Consider the following 14,928-nt stretch of genomic DNA (forward strand, 5'->3'; position numbering starts at 1 on the left):
AAAATTCAGGATTCACATGGATGAAAACCATAAACCATCAAACATAAATAATCAATTAATAATCAATTAATTAATCAAACTTAAATCAACACTCAAATAGTTATAAAGGAGTAGTAAAATAATTAAATTGCACAGAAGGCAGTTTTTTTTAATAGAGTGGTGGAAGTATGACATAGTTTTGTAGGCCAAAATCTGGAAGCAAGTTAGCATTTGAGCACTTCCGGTTCCATCATCCTAAAGTCATTGGGTTTTTTAATGGGTTTTTGGTAAAATGGCTGAAATAAGGTCTGTGATTAACATCAGTTCAAGATATTTTCACATTTTATTTTACATGATAAAATACATCAGTATTACCCTACTCATGATTTTTAAAAGCTGTTACATGTCTTGAAAAAGACGGTTGCTAACAAGTGGCTAAATCGGACTACAGAGGCCGGCGGCAATATTAAACGTCATCACATCAAACAAGTAAGCTCAGTCCCCTTTTACAGTCTCGTTATGCTTATAATTGTGCACTTACAGACTATTTTAATTCAAACTTTCCGGGAAAATGTTTTTAGAAAAAGAATAAAAGAGCTGTCGGAGGCTTAGTGGTGGTCATGTTCGCTTATAGCGTACCATTAGCTTTTTGCTTCTGGCGACTGCATTTAGGCTTCAAAAGTTATAAAAGTTGTGTTCATCTGTGAAAATTATCTTGATGGACAAAACGTGTAAGGATACATTTTTTGTTAAGCACAGAGCTTATTTTTTTTGCGATAATCCAAAAGCCTATGGGAAAATCCTATTGGGGTTTTGTCAAGGGAACCAGCGTGATGCTAACTGCAAGTTGGCCTAAATTTACATCATATTATCCAGCACTCTATAATGGAACTGTTTCTAGTCCAATTTGTTGGTGAAACAGTAATTAATTATTTATGAGCCTACAATGAAGCGCTTTACTGCAGCGTTAATTAACTCAACCAAACTCATCCTATATATATATATATATATACACAGGGCCTTGCGAAAAAGTATTCATACCCCTTCATTTTTTTCACGTTTTGTTATGTTGCTGTCTTATGCTAAACTGCTTTAAATTACTTTTTTTCCACATCAATCTACACTCTGTACACCATAATGGTAAAGCAAAAAACAGGTTATTAATATCTTCACAAATTTATTAAAAATAAAAAACTTAAATGATTCCATTGCGTAAGTATTCATACCCTTATCTGGGACAGTTGAAATTTAGCTCAGGAGCATTCATATTGCTTGTAGATGTTACTACACTTCAAGTGAAGTTAACCTGTGGCAAATTCAGTTGAATGGGTATGATTTGGAAAGGCACACACATCTTAATAAAAGGTCTAACAGCTGATAATGCATATCAGAGCAAAAACCAAGCCCTGAGGTCAAAAGAACTGCCTGTAGAGCTCAGAAACAGGTTTGCATCAAGCCACACATCCGGGGGAGAGTTCAGAAAAAAAATCTGCTACACTGAAGGTTCACAGAAGCATGTAGTCTCTGTTACCCTTAATGGAAGACGTTTGAAACAACCAGGACTCTTCCTAGAGCTGGGTTTTATGGCAGTGTGGCCAAACTCAATCCTCTCTTCAGTTAAGACACATGAAAACATGCTTGGAATTTGCAAAAAAAAAGCACCTAAAGGACCTCAGACTGTGAGAAACAATATTCTCTGGTCTGAGGAACCTAAATTCCAAGCATCATGTTTGAAGGAAACCAGCTCCGCTCATCACCTGCAGAGTACCATCCCAAAAGTAAAGTGTGCTGGTCGCAGCCTCATGCTGTGGGGCTGTTTTTCAGAGGCAGGGACTGAGGGACTCGTCAGAGTGGAAGAAAAGCTCAGTGCACCAAAATATTGAGTTAGTCTTAATGAAAACCCAGTCCAGAGCATTCAGAACCTCAGACTGGGCAGAAGGTTTACCTTCCAACAGGACAATGACCCGAAGCACACAGCAAGAGTGGCTTATAGACAACTCTGTGAATGTCCTTGAGTGGCCCAGCCACAGCCTGGGCTTGAACCCAATCAAATATTTCTGGAGAAACTTGAAAATGTGCATCTGCCCCCATCCAACCTGACAGAGCTTGAGAGGTGAAGAGGTGAGGAGAAGAATAGCAGATAATTGCCAAATGCTGATGAGCAAAGCTTGTCGCATCAAACAAAAAACACTTGAGGCTGTGAAGGTGCTTCAGCTAACTATTTAGTCTTTTTTTAAAATTAATTTACGAAGTTGTGACAATTCTGTTTTTGCTTTGTCAATATGGCATATGGAGTGTAGATTGATGTGGGAAAAAAAACAAATTTAAGGCTGCTTAACATAAGCCAGCAACATAAAACGTGAAAAAAATGATGTATGATAATATATGGCACTGTATATATATAATATATCTGAAATATCTCACATTTATATATATATACACACACACAAAGTATTACAACTTACAATTGCACAAAAGCATGCGAATACACAAGTGAACTTGACTGTACCAGTCATGAAGGTGAACACTGTGGATGCGCACTCCCTATAACAATGCACTGAAACATGGAGCACAAAGAATTCAGAGCATTCTTTTACAGTTGGATTCTCATTATAATTTTATGGAGCCTATATGACAGATTTGTGCTGCACATGCTGCCCTTAGCTGTATTTTCTTTTTTCGAAGTTATTCCAAGCAATTCAAATCCATCATTGCAAACAACGCCCATCTGTCTCAGCTGAAGAAAATAATTATTTATTGGCTTTAATATATCAGCCTAATTTTCCTATTGGATCGATAACGATAATATTAAAAATGAGCATTTATTGCCGATACCGATATGGTAGCCGATATAGCATGCATACCAATGTTTTAAATTTATACTGTGCATTTATACAAATAAAACGGTTAATCTATGAATGAAAAACTGTAATTTGCTGCTCTGAAATTAAAGGTGTTTCACTGCCACCTCATCAGGTCTGTCAGAGGATCATTGAAATCTAAATGAATTCTACATTTATAACAGTTAAGTCACTGTATCTTCAGTCTCTGTTGATTCTGTTGACTGTGAGTCTCAGTAGAGGATCCTTATTCACCATCAGATCATCATGAGAAGATCAGACTGTCATCTAATATAAGTCCTAAAATAAAACACAAACAGTATGAGACATTACGTCTGTCACATCTTTTCATGAGAAAACTTAGCACTAACTAGATAGAAGCTATATTAATTAATTCTCAAACATGATAATATAGCTTCTATCTAATGCTCAAAGTCACTTTACAAAATCAAAAGAATATAAAAGGTCACTTTCACACAATGGACAGCTGATACAGAACCAGCAGAAATGATCATTACACACCACTACAAATGTAATATCAGTAAATAACAAGCAACCCAAATCTCAGATTATCACACAGAGATATTTAAAGGGTAAAAGCTGAAAATAACATTACTATTATTTTCACAATCAGTCACAGCACAATGAGTAGAATTAAACTCAGATCGTTAAAATAGGGCCCTTTAATTCAGCTTCAGTTTCTGTAGGTTAACTGAACTTTAAACCGTTTGATATAAGCACATGGTCTAAAGCGCACAGCGCAGGTACACTCAGGGTGTGCCCGTATCCACTTTTGCTAGTTTAACGACGGGAAAACTGTCGGCGCGTCTAGGTGCATGGTCTAAACGGGCTGTCCCTATTCTCTTAATGAGTAGTGGGTGTGTTTTGGGCGTAACATGCTATAAACCAATCAGAGTCTCATCTCCCATCTCCTTTAAAAGCCAGTTGCGCTCGCGCCATGGCGGGTTCGCTATTTACATGGCGGAATGTAATTTTTCATTTTTAAAAATGTTTGTGTGCTGCTGCGTGTCCCTGTGTGTGTGTAATAAGCAAAGTGTACGTGCAGTGTGCACCCGCCTATAGGCGCATATTACTAACGCACTCTTTAAATAACAAAGAAAAAATATTGCGCCATACTTTAAACCAGGTTTGAGTTGGTCTATGGCGCAGTCTATTTTCAGGTCCGCAAAATAGCAACGCGCCACAATGCGCCTGAACACACCTCTTTTTTAGACCAGCACGCCCATGGGCGCACAATTGGGCGCAAATGCATTTGCTATTTAAACAACGAGGCGCAGTTGAATGAGAACTGCATTGGACTGAAACTAGCAAAAACACTTGCGCCATGGTCTAAAGCGCACAGCGCAGGTACACTCAGGGTGTGCCCGTATCCACTTTTGCTAGTTTAACGACGGGAAAACTGTCGGCGTGTCTAGGTGCATGGTCTAAACGGGCTGTCCCTATTCTCTTAATGAGTAGTGGGTGTGTTTTGGGCGTAACATGCTATAAACCAATCAGAGTCTCATCTCCCATCTCCTTTAAAAGCCAGTTGCGCTCGCGCCATGGCGGGGTCGCTATTTACATGGCGGAATGTAATTTTTCATTTTTAAAAATGTTTGTGTGCTGCTGCGTGTCCCTGTGTGTGTGTAATAAGCAAAGTGTACGTGCAGTGTGCACCCGCCTATAGGCGCATATTACTAACGCACTCTTTAAATAACAAAGAAAAAATATTGCGCCATACTTTAAACCAGGTTTGAGTTGGTCTATGGCGCAGTCTATTTTCAGGTCCGCAAAATAGCAACGCGCCACAATGCGCCTGAACACACCTCTTTTTTAGACCAGCACGCCCATGGGCGCACAATTGGGCGCAAATGCATTTGCTATTTAAACAACGAGGCGCAGTTGAATGAGAACTGCATTGGACTGAAACTAGCAAAAACACTTGCGCCACATTGCGCCGGGTGTATGATAGGGCCCAAAGACTCATTATCTGATGATCTCAAACTAAATATTCACACACACACATGGTGTGACTGAACATGGTACAATTTCCTTTTATTTCTAGTGAGTAAAACAGCCATTTGAACTTAAAATGACAATATGATGAAAATTGCTAGAAACTATTGTTACCATAGTGTCTCCAGTTTATAATGTGGATCATTCTTCAGATCAGAGAGCAGCTTCACTCCAGAGTCTCCTAGTTTATTCCCAGACAGATTCAGTTTTCTCAGGTGTTCAGGGTTTGATCTCAGAGCTGAAGCCAGAGCAGCACAACCTTCATCTGTGACACCACAGTCATACAGCCTGTAGAAAACAATGACACACTCTTCACTCTCTCAGATCAAACAAGGACTTTCTCTTGATCACATTCAAACTAACATTGTGATGATAAGGTGAGAGAGACTATGAGAAAAAAATGATCAATTTAGAGATGAATAGTAATTTTCCTCTGAAATCATATTATTCTTATTTTTGCCCCCTGAACACAATATTCAGATACTGAAACCCTGACATCCAATTCTACGACAGATATATAATATTGATTAATAATAATTGATATTACACCTATAGCTCTCCTAGAAACACACTGGCAGCAGTGTGGGAGGCAGGGGTGTGTTCAATAGAAATCGCGTTCCAGGGTGGTGGTGGCTCCCTCAGTAGAAATCGCATTCTGGGGCGAGGGGGAGGGTGGTTGGGCGTCCCCCTCAGTAGAAATCACGTTACGGGAGCACCGGTATCCAACAAAAAATGCCACTTTCACTTTCGAGATGAAAGGGTCAGGAACTCACACCCCTGATTTAAATCAACATTTCGGAGGGCATTTACACCTGGTGTTTTCATGATCAGATGATTATCGGATCAGAGAAAACACATGAAGTGACCAGGTGTAAATAGGCCATATGACTCTTTACTTATTCATCCCGATGTTCCCACTCTTGGGTGGAGAGTGTTCTTCAACAGAATGAATGCAAATTCTTAATGTTTCTTTCAGGGAATAGTGACTTATGCTCATGCATTTAGCTGGTGGTGGTCTGGGGTTTGCTTTTCAAGATTTGTTAATGCCATTTTCTTACTATATCTGATAGTCGGATTGCTCCAACACATCGCACAAACATTGCATTTCCTTTTCAAAGAATGAACTCTTTCAGATGCTGGATGGAGAATGACATTCAGCTTGTCTTTTCAGAACTCCCCACAAGTGTTCTATTGGGTTGAGGTCTGGTGACATAAAGGATCTACTTTTATTTGTGTACACTCACAATAACAACAAAACGTTGTACTTTTGTAAAATAAAGAAAACAAACAGGGTGCGCTTTCTCCTGTCTCGCCATTTCATAAATCTCTAAAGGATGAAGGATGTGTTCATTACGGCAAACATTCAGAAGGCAGGACCTGCTTTGAAACCGCAACATTAATTGGTTTAATTGCAGGTGAGTGACAATTCAACTATATCGAATGAACAATAAGGCTAGTATTTTGCTGCCTGACTTGACTGGTGGACTAGCTCAGTGGTTCTCAACCCCCATCTAGACCCCCATCATATCTCAAACCATCCTCATGGACCCTCTACCCAATATTGATATTGATTGTTTTTGTGCTGTCCATTTTTCTTAACCTTTCTGGTGTGTGAGGTTCACTGGTAGATGATCCCATCAAGTTTTTTTAAGCCACCTGTCTATAAGCAGGTCTCGATAGCTATTTTAAATTTTATTTGGCGATATATTGCCCCAGAAATACTTGCAAGGAACAATATTATTGTTATTTTAAGACCATTTTATGCAACTGGCTATGCAGTGATATTTCAGCAGTGTCAGCGCTGGGCTGTCAGTCATTGTTACGCCAGCATGTGGCGCAATGGATTGCCTTTACGAGTGAGTCATCATTAAAAACCACTCATTCAATGGATAACACACATGCTCGGTCTCTCTGTCTGTGTGTGTGAGGACTTGCCTGAGCCCCGCCTCTGCCTCACACACAGAGAGCAGAGGAGATGACAGAGGCAGCGCGATTGGCTAAAATATTGGTGAAATTCATTTTTTTACATAAACAAACACCCATATAAACACAATGGGCAATATACCAAAACCTTTCACAGTCATGTGCATATCCCATGTGATAAGTCGATATAGTAATTATCGCGACAGGCCTACCTGTCCATAGTGGCTGCACTGTTCTCCAAAGAGAACTTTAACCTAAAATTTTCTGGTTTTAATAATTATATTAGTGTCAGTATACAATAAAATATCATGTCAGTTTATGATAAAAGAAAAAATGTTTTAAACATTTTTGTAATGATTCTACGGACCCCCTGCAATTACATGATGGACCACTAGGGGTACAGTACCCCCGGTTGAGAAACACTGGACTAGTGTATAGGGGATGTTACGGTTATGGAGGCCCTAGGCAATTGCCTGTTCTGCTTATAGGTAGCGGCGGCCCTGAGATAAGTTGATTTACACCAAGCATTTGTGATTTAAACAAAACAAAACAAAAAACTTTCCTGTAACCTGTATCTGTTGTATGGTTTGTAGTTTGTTTGGTTTATTTAACTGTTAGTTTTACTTTTTTGTGGTATAATAATATATTAAGATCTTTTTCGGGTAGACTCCTCACCCCTGCCTTCAACTGCTGACAAGATCTGACGGTTCAAGCAGGAATCTGTCTCTGAATGCCAAAAGATATATTGTATGCATTATCTACATGTTAATCTTTAATCACTCCGAGTCTTTATGGTAGAGATGATATTACCTCAATTCCTCCAGTTTACAGTGAGGATTCTCCAGTCCAGTAGAGAACAGCTTCACTCCTGAGTCCTCAAGATTATTATATGACAGATCCAGTTTTCTCAGGTGTGAGGGGTTTGATCTCAGAGCTGAAGCCAGTGCAGCACAACCTTCATCTGTGACACCACAATCCAACAACCTGTAGAGAACAATGACACTCGTCACTCTCTCAGATCAACAGAGACTTCATTATCAAAGAGAAACCAGTAACATAAACTCAAATCACCATGTTAGATGGATCTTGGTCTGTGTCACAGAGCACAAAACATAATCATAACACACCTGCAGTAAAATTCAAGCAGGAAAAATATATATTTCTTAATTGTATGCTCAAAATTTGTGCAATATCTATTTTTTAACCAATTCAATATCAGTGAGTTTTATAACCTGTAGAGAACAATGACACTCGTCACTCTCTCAGATCAACAGAGACTTCATTATCAAAGAGAAACCAGTAACATAAACTCAAATCACCATGTTAGATGGATCTTGGTCTGTGTCACAGAGCACAAAACATAATCATAACACACCTGCAGTAAAATTCAAGCAAGAAAAATATATATTTCTTAATTGTATGCTCAAAATTTGTGCAATATCTATTTTTTAACCAATTCAATATCAGTGAGTTTTAGTTATTCTAAGGTATGTGAGAGAGAAAGATTAGAAGACAATTATAAATATAAATAACAAATTAAAACTGTATATCACATAAAAATTTAGACAAACTGTATCAGAATGGGTTATCTTAAAGCTCAAGCCTAGCTCACCGTCATTCAAAAAAAAAATCAACTTAAATGGTCGTGGACAGCTGTGAGAAGGGAGGGGAGAAAAAGGGGGATGAACGTACTCGATTTCAAACGTAACCTCAGTTCCCTGAGATACGGGAACGAGCACTGCGTCTTGCTAGACGTTATGGGAAAAAGTAATTTTTTTCTCCTGAACTGAAGCCTTTTTCAATCACGCAGTGAAACTGCACGGCCATTGGTTCGTGCAGTATGTTTTAAAAACAAACCAATGGCTCGGCAGCGGTGCTGCACGAACCTATGGCCGCGAAGCCTGCATCTACTTAAATGGTCGTGGACAGCTGTGAGAAGGGAGGGGAGAAAAGGGGGATGAACGTACTCGATTTCAAACGTAACCTCAGTTCCCTGAGATACGGGAACGAGCACTGCGTCTTGCTAGACGCTATGGGAAAAAGTAATTTTTTTCTCCTGAACTGAAGCCTTTTTCAATCACGCAGTGAAACTGCACGGCCATTGGTTCGTGCAGTATGTTTTAAAAACAAACCAATGGCTCGGCAGCGGTGCTGCACGAACCTATGGCCGCGAAGCCTGCCAAAGCCTGCCAGGATGGGCGGAATCATCTGGCTATATAAGCGGCCCCTTCGCCATAAGATTCAGGTTACTTCGACTGAAGCGAAGAATGAGTCAGCTAGCAACACAGTACTCGTTCCCGTATCTCAGGGAACCGAGGTTACGTTTGTAACTGAGTACATTCCCTATCGATACTACACTCGTACTGCGTCTTGCTAGACGCTATGGGAACAGTACAATCACACCGTGTCGTGGCAGAGGAACGACAATGGTAATCCTTGTCCTAAGCACCTCAGGGCCCAAGAGAACAAGAACAATAAATCCCTCCAGGCTAACGGGCTAAGCCTCACGTAGGCCTCACACAGCCGAGTGATCATTCCAGAAGACTTGTGCAGCCTCAGCACCTATGGGGGCAGAGAGCGCACAAGTAAGCTCTCTGATAGGTCTGGGCATATTGCATCCAAACTGCACTTAGACGAACTGCGCGCCAGTTAAGCAGAAAGAACCCTTGCCTGCAAGGCAGGAACATCCAGGTTATAGAACCTAGCAAAAGTGGACAGCGAGGCCCAGCCGGCCGCCACACAAATTTCTGCAATGGTCACGCCGCCAGACCACGCCCACGAAAAGGCGATGCCTCTAGTTGAATGGCTTTGTACTCCAATGGGGCATTGTAGACCCAAGGAAGAGTAGGCTAGCCGAATAGTGCCAATTATACACTTAGAAAGTCTTTGCTTCGTGACCGGGTGTCTTTTAGCGTGGCCACCGAAGCAAACAAAGAGCTGTTCTGACTGCCTAAACTGGGCAGAATGCTCAATGTAAACCTTCAGAGCCCTAATGGGGCAGAGTAAATTCAACTCCTGGTCCCTCTTCTGAGGGAGGAAGCACAGAGAGGTTGATAACCTGTGCTCTGAATGGAGTCGAGAGCACCTTAGGTGTATAGCCATGCCTTGGTTTCAGGACGACCTTGGAGTCGCCAGGCCCGAACTCCAGGCAATTAAGGCTTACAGAGATTGCCTGCAAGTCCCCCACTCGCTTGACCGATGCTAACGCTAGTAGCAGAGCGGTTTTAAATGACAGGGACCGGAGGTCGACGGACTGCAGCAGCTCGAAGGGAGGACTCTTTAGGGCCCTCAGAACAGTGGGCAGGTCCCACATAGGGACAGTGAGAGGACGGGGCGGATTTAGCCTTCTGGCTCCCCTCAGAAAATGAACAATGAGGTTGTTCCTGCCTACCAATTGGCCCGCTATAGGGGCATGAGAAGCCGCTTTCATTGCCACATAGACCTTGAGCGTGGATGGGGAGCATCCCTTATCCAACAGCTCTTGCAGGAAGGACAGTATCATCGATACGTCACAAGTGAGCGGGGTCTCCGCCGCGGTTTGAGCACCAGGCGGAGAACATTGACCATTTAAGGGCATAGAAGCATCTTGTAGACGGAGCTCTAGCCTGAGAAATGGTGTTCAATACACACTCTGGGCGACTAACAGGCTCCCGTTGAGTGGCCACAGGTGTAAGGCCCACAGCTCTGGCCTGGGGTGCCATATCATCCTGTTCGCCTGGGAGAGGAGATCTCGCCTCAGGGGAATAGGCCACGGGGCTGCTATTAGCAGCTAAAACAGCTCTGCTAACCAATGCTGGTTTCTCCAGAGCGGGGCCACCAGGAGCACTTTGTGTTTCTGTTCCCTGATCTGCCTGATTACTGGCGGAATCAGGGCGACTGGGGGATAAGCGTAGAGAAGGAGGTTGGGCCAGTCGTGGGGAATAATAGATTGGGCAGTGAGAATTGTCTTCTGAGGCAAAGAGGTCTACTTCCGCCCTGCCGAAGATTTCCCAAATTTTATGAACCATCTGCGGATGAAGCATCCACTCCTCTGAAGGGACCTTGCTTTGCGACAACATGTCTGCTCCCTGGTTCAGTTTGCCCAGAACGTGTGCTGCTCTCAGCGAACATAGATTGAGCTGGGCCCATTCCAAGTGGAGCTCTACTAGTACAAGGAGCCGCATCGAGGACAGTCCCCCCTGGTGATTTATGTAGGACACCACCGTCATGCTGTCTGAACGGACCAAGACAGGATGACCTTTGAGGTCTGGTATGACGGTTCGGAGTTCACAACAAACGCATTGTCATCGGCACCCGGAACTGGACGGGGTGCTTGGAGGCATTACAGAGGCCGTTTAGGGGCGCTATACTCAATGCTCTCGTAGCGAGAGCAGTCAGCCCCTGTGGGCGTGGCCCAGACGTGTCTAGAATCTGAAGCTGTCAGTGGTAATCATTAGTGACAACATTCCCTTTCAATCCACCTAAAAAGATCAAAACTGCTCATTAGAAGAGGGGTACTGATGATCTTTGTGTAAACACATAGGCAGATCAAAAGTACTGCGCACATTCTCTCAAATCCACTCCTAGCGGACGAGGGGAGAGCGGGGCCGCCCCCGTGAGCGCAGCAGAGTGAGACACATGCTCTTGTAGCAGTCTGTCAGTGAGCGCAGTCTCGGCGTGGGCATGGCCCGGCACACTCAACTCAAAGATGTCAGCGATATGAAGTCATTGGTGACAACCGATCTGCTTAGAAGGATTGAGCCACTCGACGAAAGCGAGAGGCACTGATCCTCACATGAAAAACACGCTGGCCGATCAAAGAGCTGCGTGGAGTGTGACTCATGCGGGAGCCGTGCCGGCGTAAAAAACACTCAAGCCTGATCATTTAACCCGCGCATTCACTGTTTCTTTCTCCGATGTAACTGGGAGGGGAGAAACGCGAGAGCAGGGACAAACTCACGCTTCAAAAGTGAAAGCAGCCTCCGCGACACACACACAAATGCGAAGCTGCGCTGCTCGATGAAACGAGGGGCGCTGATCCTCACGTGTAACACACACTGGCGGATCAAGTGAGGCATGCGGGATGTGTGTCAGTTTAACCCGCGCATTCACTGTTTCTTTCTCCGATGTAACTGGGATGGGAGAAACGCGAGAGCAGGGACAAACTCACACACAAATGCGAAGCTGCGCCGCTCGATGAAACGAGGGGCGCTGATCCTCACGTGTAACACACACTGGCGGATCAAGTGAGGCATGCGGGATGTGTGTCAGCATAAGATCACTCAAGCCTGATCGCTCAAACCAAATTCGCCATTTCTTCCTCCGAGGTAACCGGGAGGGGGAGAAACATGAGAGCGGGAGGGGACCAGCGAGCGAAGCAGGAACAGACTGGGGATTTCGAATGAAAGCAGCCTGTCTGAGCGCAGCTTCAGTGCCGCACACACAATGCGAAGCTGTCAGCAATAGAGAGGTGACAGTGTTCTGATCCACCCAGGAGGTTAGAGCCGCTCGATGTAACGAGGGGCACTGATTCTCACATGTAAAACACACCGGCGGATCAAAGTGCAGCAGGGAGAACGGGCACGCGGGCTGTTGCTCAGACCCGTGGCTCTGCTGTTTCTATCTCTGAGCTTTGCTGAGAGAGGAGAAACGAGAGAGCGGGTCTGCCTTCGTTAAGAAGGCGGGGCACGAGTGGAGAGGAGTGAGACTCATGCTCTCAGCGAGAGCATTCCATCTCAGTGAGTTGCAGTCTCTCCGTGGGGGCTGCCCAGACAGGCGACGCACTCACTACTCCTCTGCATCATGCAGGGCATGATCCACACTCGCAGCGCGAAAGAGAAAAATTTGCTCTTTTAAGAACTTACCTTAAATAAGCTCTTTTAGGCTCGCCTGATTGCGGCAGGGCAATTAGCTGGGATCTCTGCTGCTACGACGCTGAACATGGCGGGAAGAGCGCGCGAATCAGCCGAGTAGAAAGGTCGAAAGATTATATAAAGATTTTTATAGCTGATGAAGTTAAATTCCTATGAAATACATTGAATACTATCTGTTTTCCCCCCTTTAAAAGTCTAAATATTTACATACATACAATATAAATGCATATAATTAGAAATAAATTTCTCATACATCATAATGTCTTAAAAAACTGGTTACGTAGATAACAAATCTAAGTACTTTCAGGACACTGACAATAAAGATGGACAATGACAGAAGATAGAAATTCTCGTAGCTCTCATCAGAAAAATGGTTGCTACACACAAACAATTTGTGTCAGTAGTTAATGGCTAACCAACCGACAAGAGTCTAGCCCTGACAGCATCATGGGAAAAGCCATCACTTGTGACCCATGATGAATGCCTTGCTAAATAATTAAGAGAAATGTCTTTTCATTGGATAAGAACATGAAGTTTCATTAATAATTATGACACTGTGTTATCACTGTACTATAGTGTTTCGCCCAAGCGGCAGCCTTCGGGTCTCTCTCGTGAAACCAACACGGAAGTGACTAAAACGGCAATTCATCGACTGGCCGCTAGAGGCTGGCTCCAAAAGGGAGTCAGTCCCATAGACATCCCATGTTAAAATGCCCAACTTTACAGCAGAAAAAAAATGAAGTGACTCAGAGCAGTTCTAGAGATTATTTTTGTGTGTTCATGTACTCATATATTGAGGCGGCAGAGGCTGAAAACACTGCGAGCTTCAGTAGGCCTATGTGTAGTAAATTAAACCCCATGTCTGCGCCATTAATTTCCATGAGGGGCGGACTAGGAAAAACATTTCAGGCCGGGAAAGCTCACACTCATACACCCACAACAAATTCTGAAACATGGACAACCCTATTTTTTGTATGGACCTCACATAAAAAGGTTTAAATCCTTAGGTTGGGGACATGCAAAATAATTAAACGTTCTCTCCTGAACTGCACCTTCTCTTCCATCTTTCTTTTCAGTCTCTTTATTTTGCCCTGATATCTATCTCTCTCATGACTTTAATACTCAAGATTTAACAAAACTATACTTTCTAAATTGCCTACATGTCAAAATTAGTACATCACTACAATATCTTTATATAAAAATCCTAATACTGACATGTGTCTTGTTTCCCATTGGTTTGTTCTTGTCATGTGACCCTCCTGTTTCCTATAAGTAGCTTCATGTTCCCATTGTGCCCTGGTTGTGTATTGATGTTGTAACCTGCTGTCGGTGAGTCTAGTCTGTTCATGTCAAGTCAAGTCTGTTCATGTCAAGTCAAGTTTGGATTATTGTTTGGATGTTTGGATCACCTTGTAAATAAACTGCACTTGGGTTCTCACTTACGCTCGCCTTCATGTATTCATGCCATTGGTTCCCCTGTTCATTGTGTCATGTTCTGATTGGTTGTCTTAGTCATGTGTCTTGTTTCCCATTGGTTTGTTCTTGTCATGTGACCCTCTTGTTTCCTATAAGTAGCTTCATGTTCCCATTGTGCCCTGGTCGTGTATTGATGTTGTATTGATGTCGGTGAGTCTAGTCTGTTCATGTCAAGTTTGGATTATTGTTTGGATCACCTTGTAAATAAACTGCACTTGGGTTCTCACTTACGCTCGCCTTCAGTGGATTGATCGTTACAGATAAACTATGGTTAGTGTAGCAAAAACCATGGTTAATTTGTGGTTACCATGGTTTAACAATATTAACCATTGTCTTTGGATTTATAGTAAAATCATCATTCATTTTCGTAAGGGTTGTGTTGATGTCTGCCCTAGCTCCCCCTAAACCGATTATAAAATATGATTATTTGTCTGCTAAAAGACTACTGTAACATTACAATAGATAATAATGATGTCCTTTATACAGTATTTTGAGGGATGACTGATGAGCAATGGGCTGCTGCTGCTTAACTAAGTAAACAAAGACAAAACTGCAATAGCATATTTACAGATGAAACTGACCTGCACTTGAAACCCTGAACAGTAGTTGTGCTTCTCTGCTCCCCCTGTGCACTTCCACAGTCCTCTCCATTCTCTCTCTCTCTCGCATTGATTACTCTGATCCAACCGTTTGGCGAAGCATTGCGAGTCACGACTAACCCATTCATGATTTATTAGAGATTTCATTATCGAATGGCGAATTCGGAAATAATCGCTTTAGTACATTCGGCAGGCAATTATACAATAACAATATTAAAATAGCGGGCCAAATCGGCTGCCAGG

General features: G+C 42.7%; 1 protein-coding gene across 1 annotated transcript in view; it reads right to left on the reverse strand.

Annotated features, from left to right (window-relative positions):
- Positions 1-2,587: 2,587 nt before the first annotated feature.
- Positions 2,588-14,928, reverse strand: part of LOC107569031 (ribonuclease inhibitor-like) — a 42,051-nt gene continuing 29,710 nt past the window's right edge. Inside the window, exons 6-8 of the mRNA XM_016255028.1 lie at positions 7,569-7,742; positions 4,950-5,123; positions 2,588-3,119 (exon numbers count right to left, since the gene is read on the reverse strand). Coding sequence (XP_016110514.1) covers positions 3,104-3,119; positions 4,950-5,123; positions 7,569-7,742 — 364 coding nt within the window. The 3' untranslated portion in view covers positions 2,588-3,103. The remainder of the gene's footprint in view (positions 3,120-4,949; positions 5,124-7,568; positions 7,743-14,928) is intronic.

Source organism: Sinocyclocheilus grahami, unplaced genomic scaffold (genome assembly GCF_001515645.1).
Source record: "Sinocyclocheilus grahami isolate Dianchi unplaced genomic scaffold, SAMN03320097.WGS_v1.1 scaffold1304.1, whole genome shotgun sequence".
NCBI classification, from domain to species: domain Eukaryota; kingdom Metazoa; phylum Chordata; class Actinopteri; order Cypriniformes; family Cyprinidae; genus Sinocyclocheilus; species Sinocyclocheilus grahami.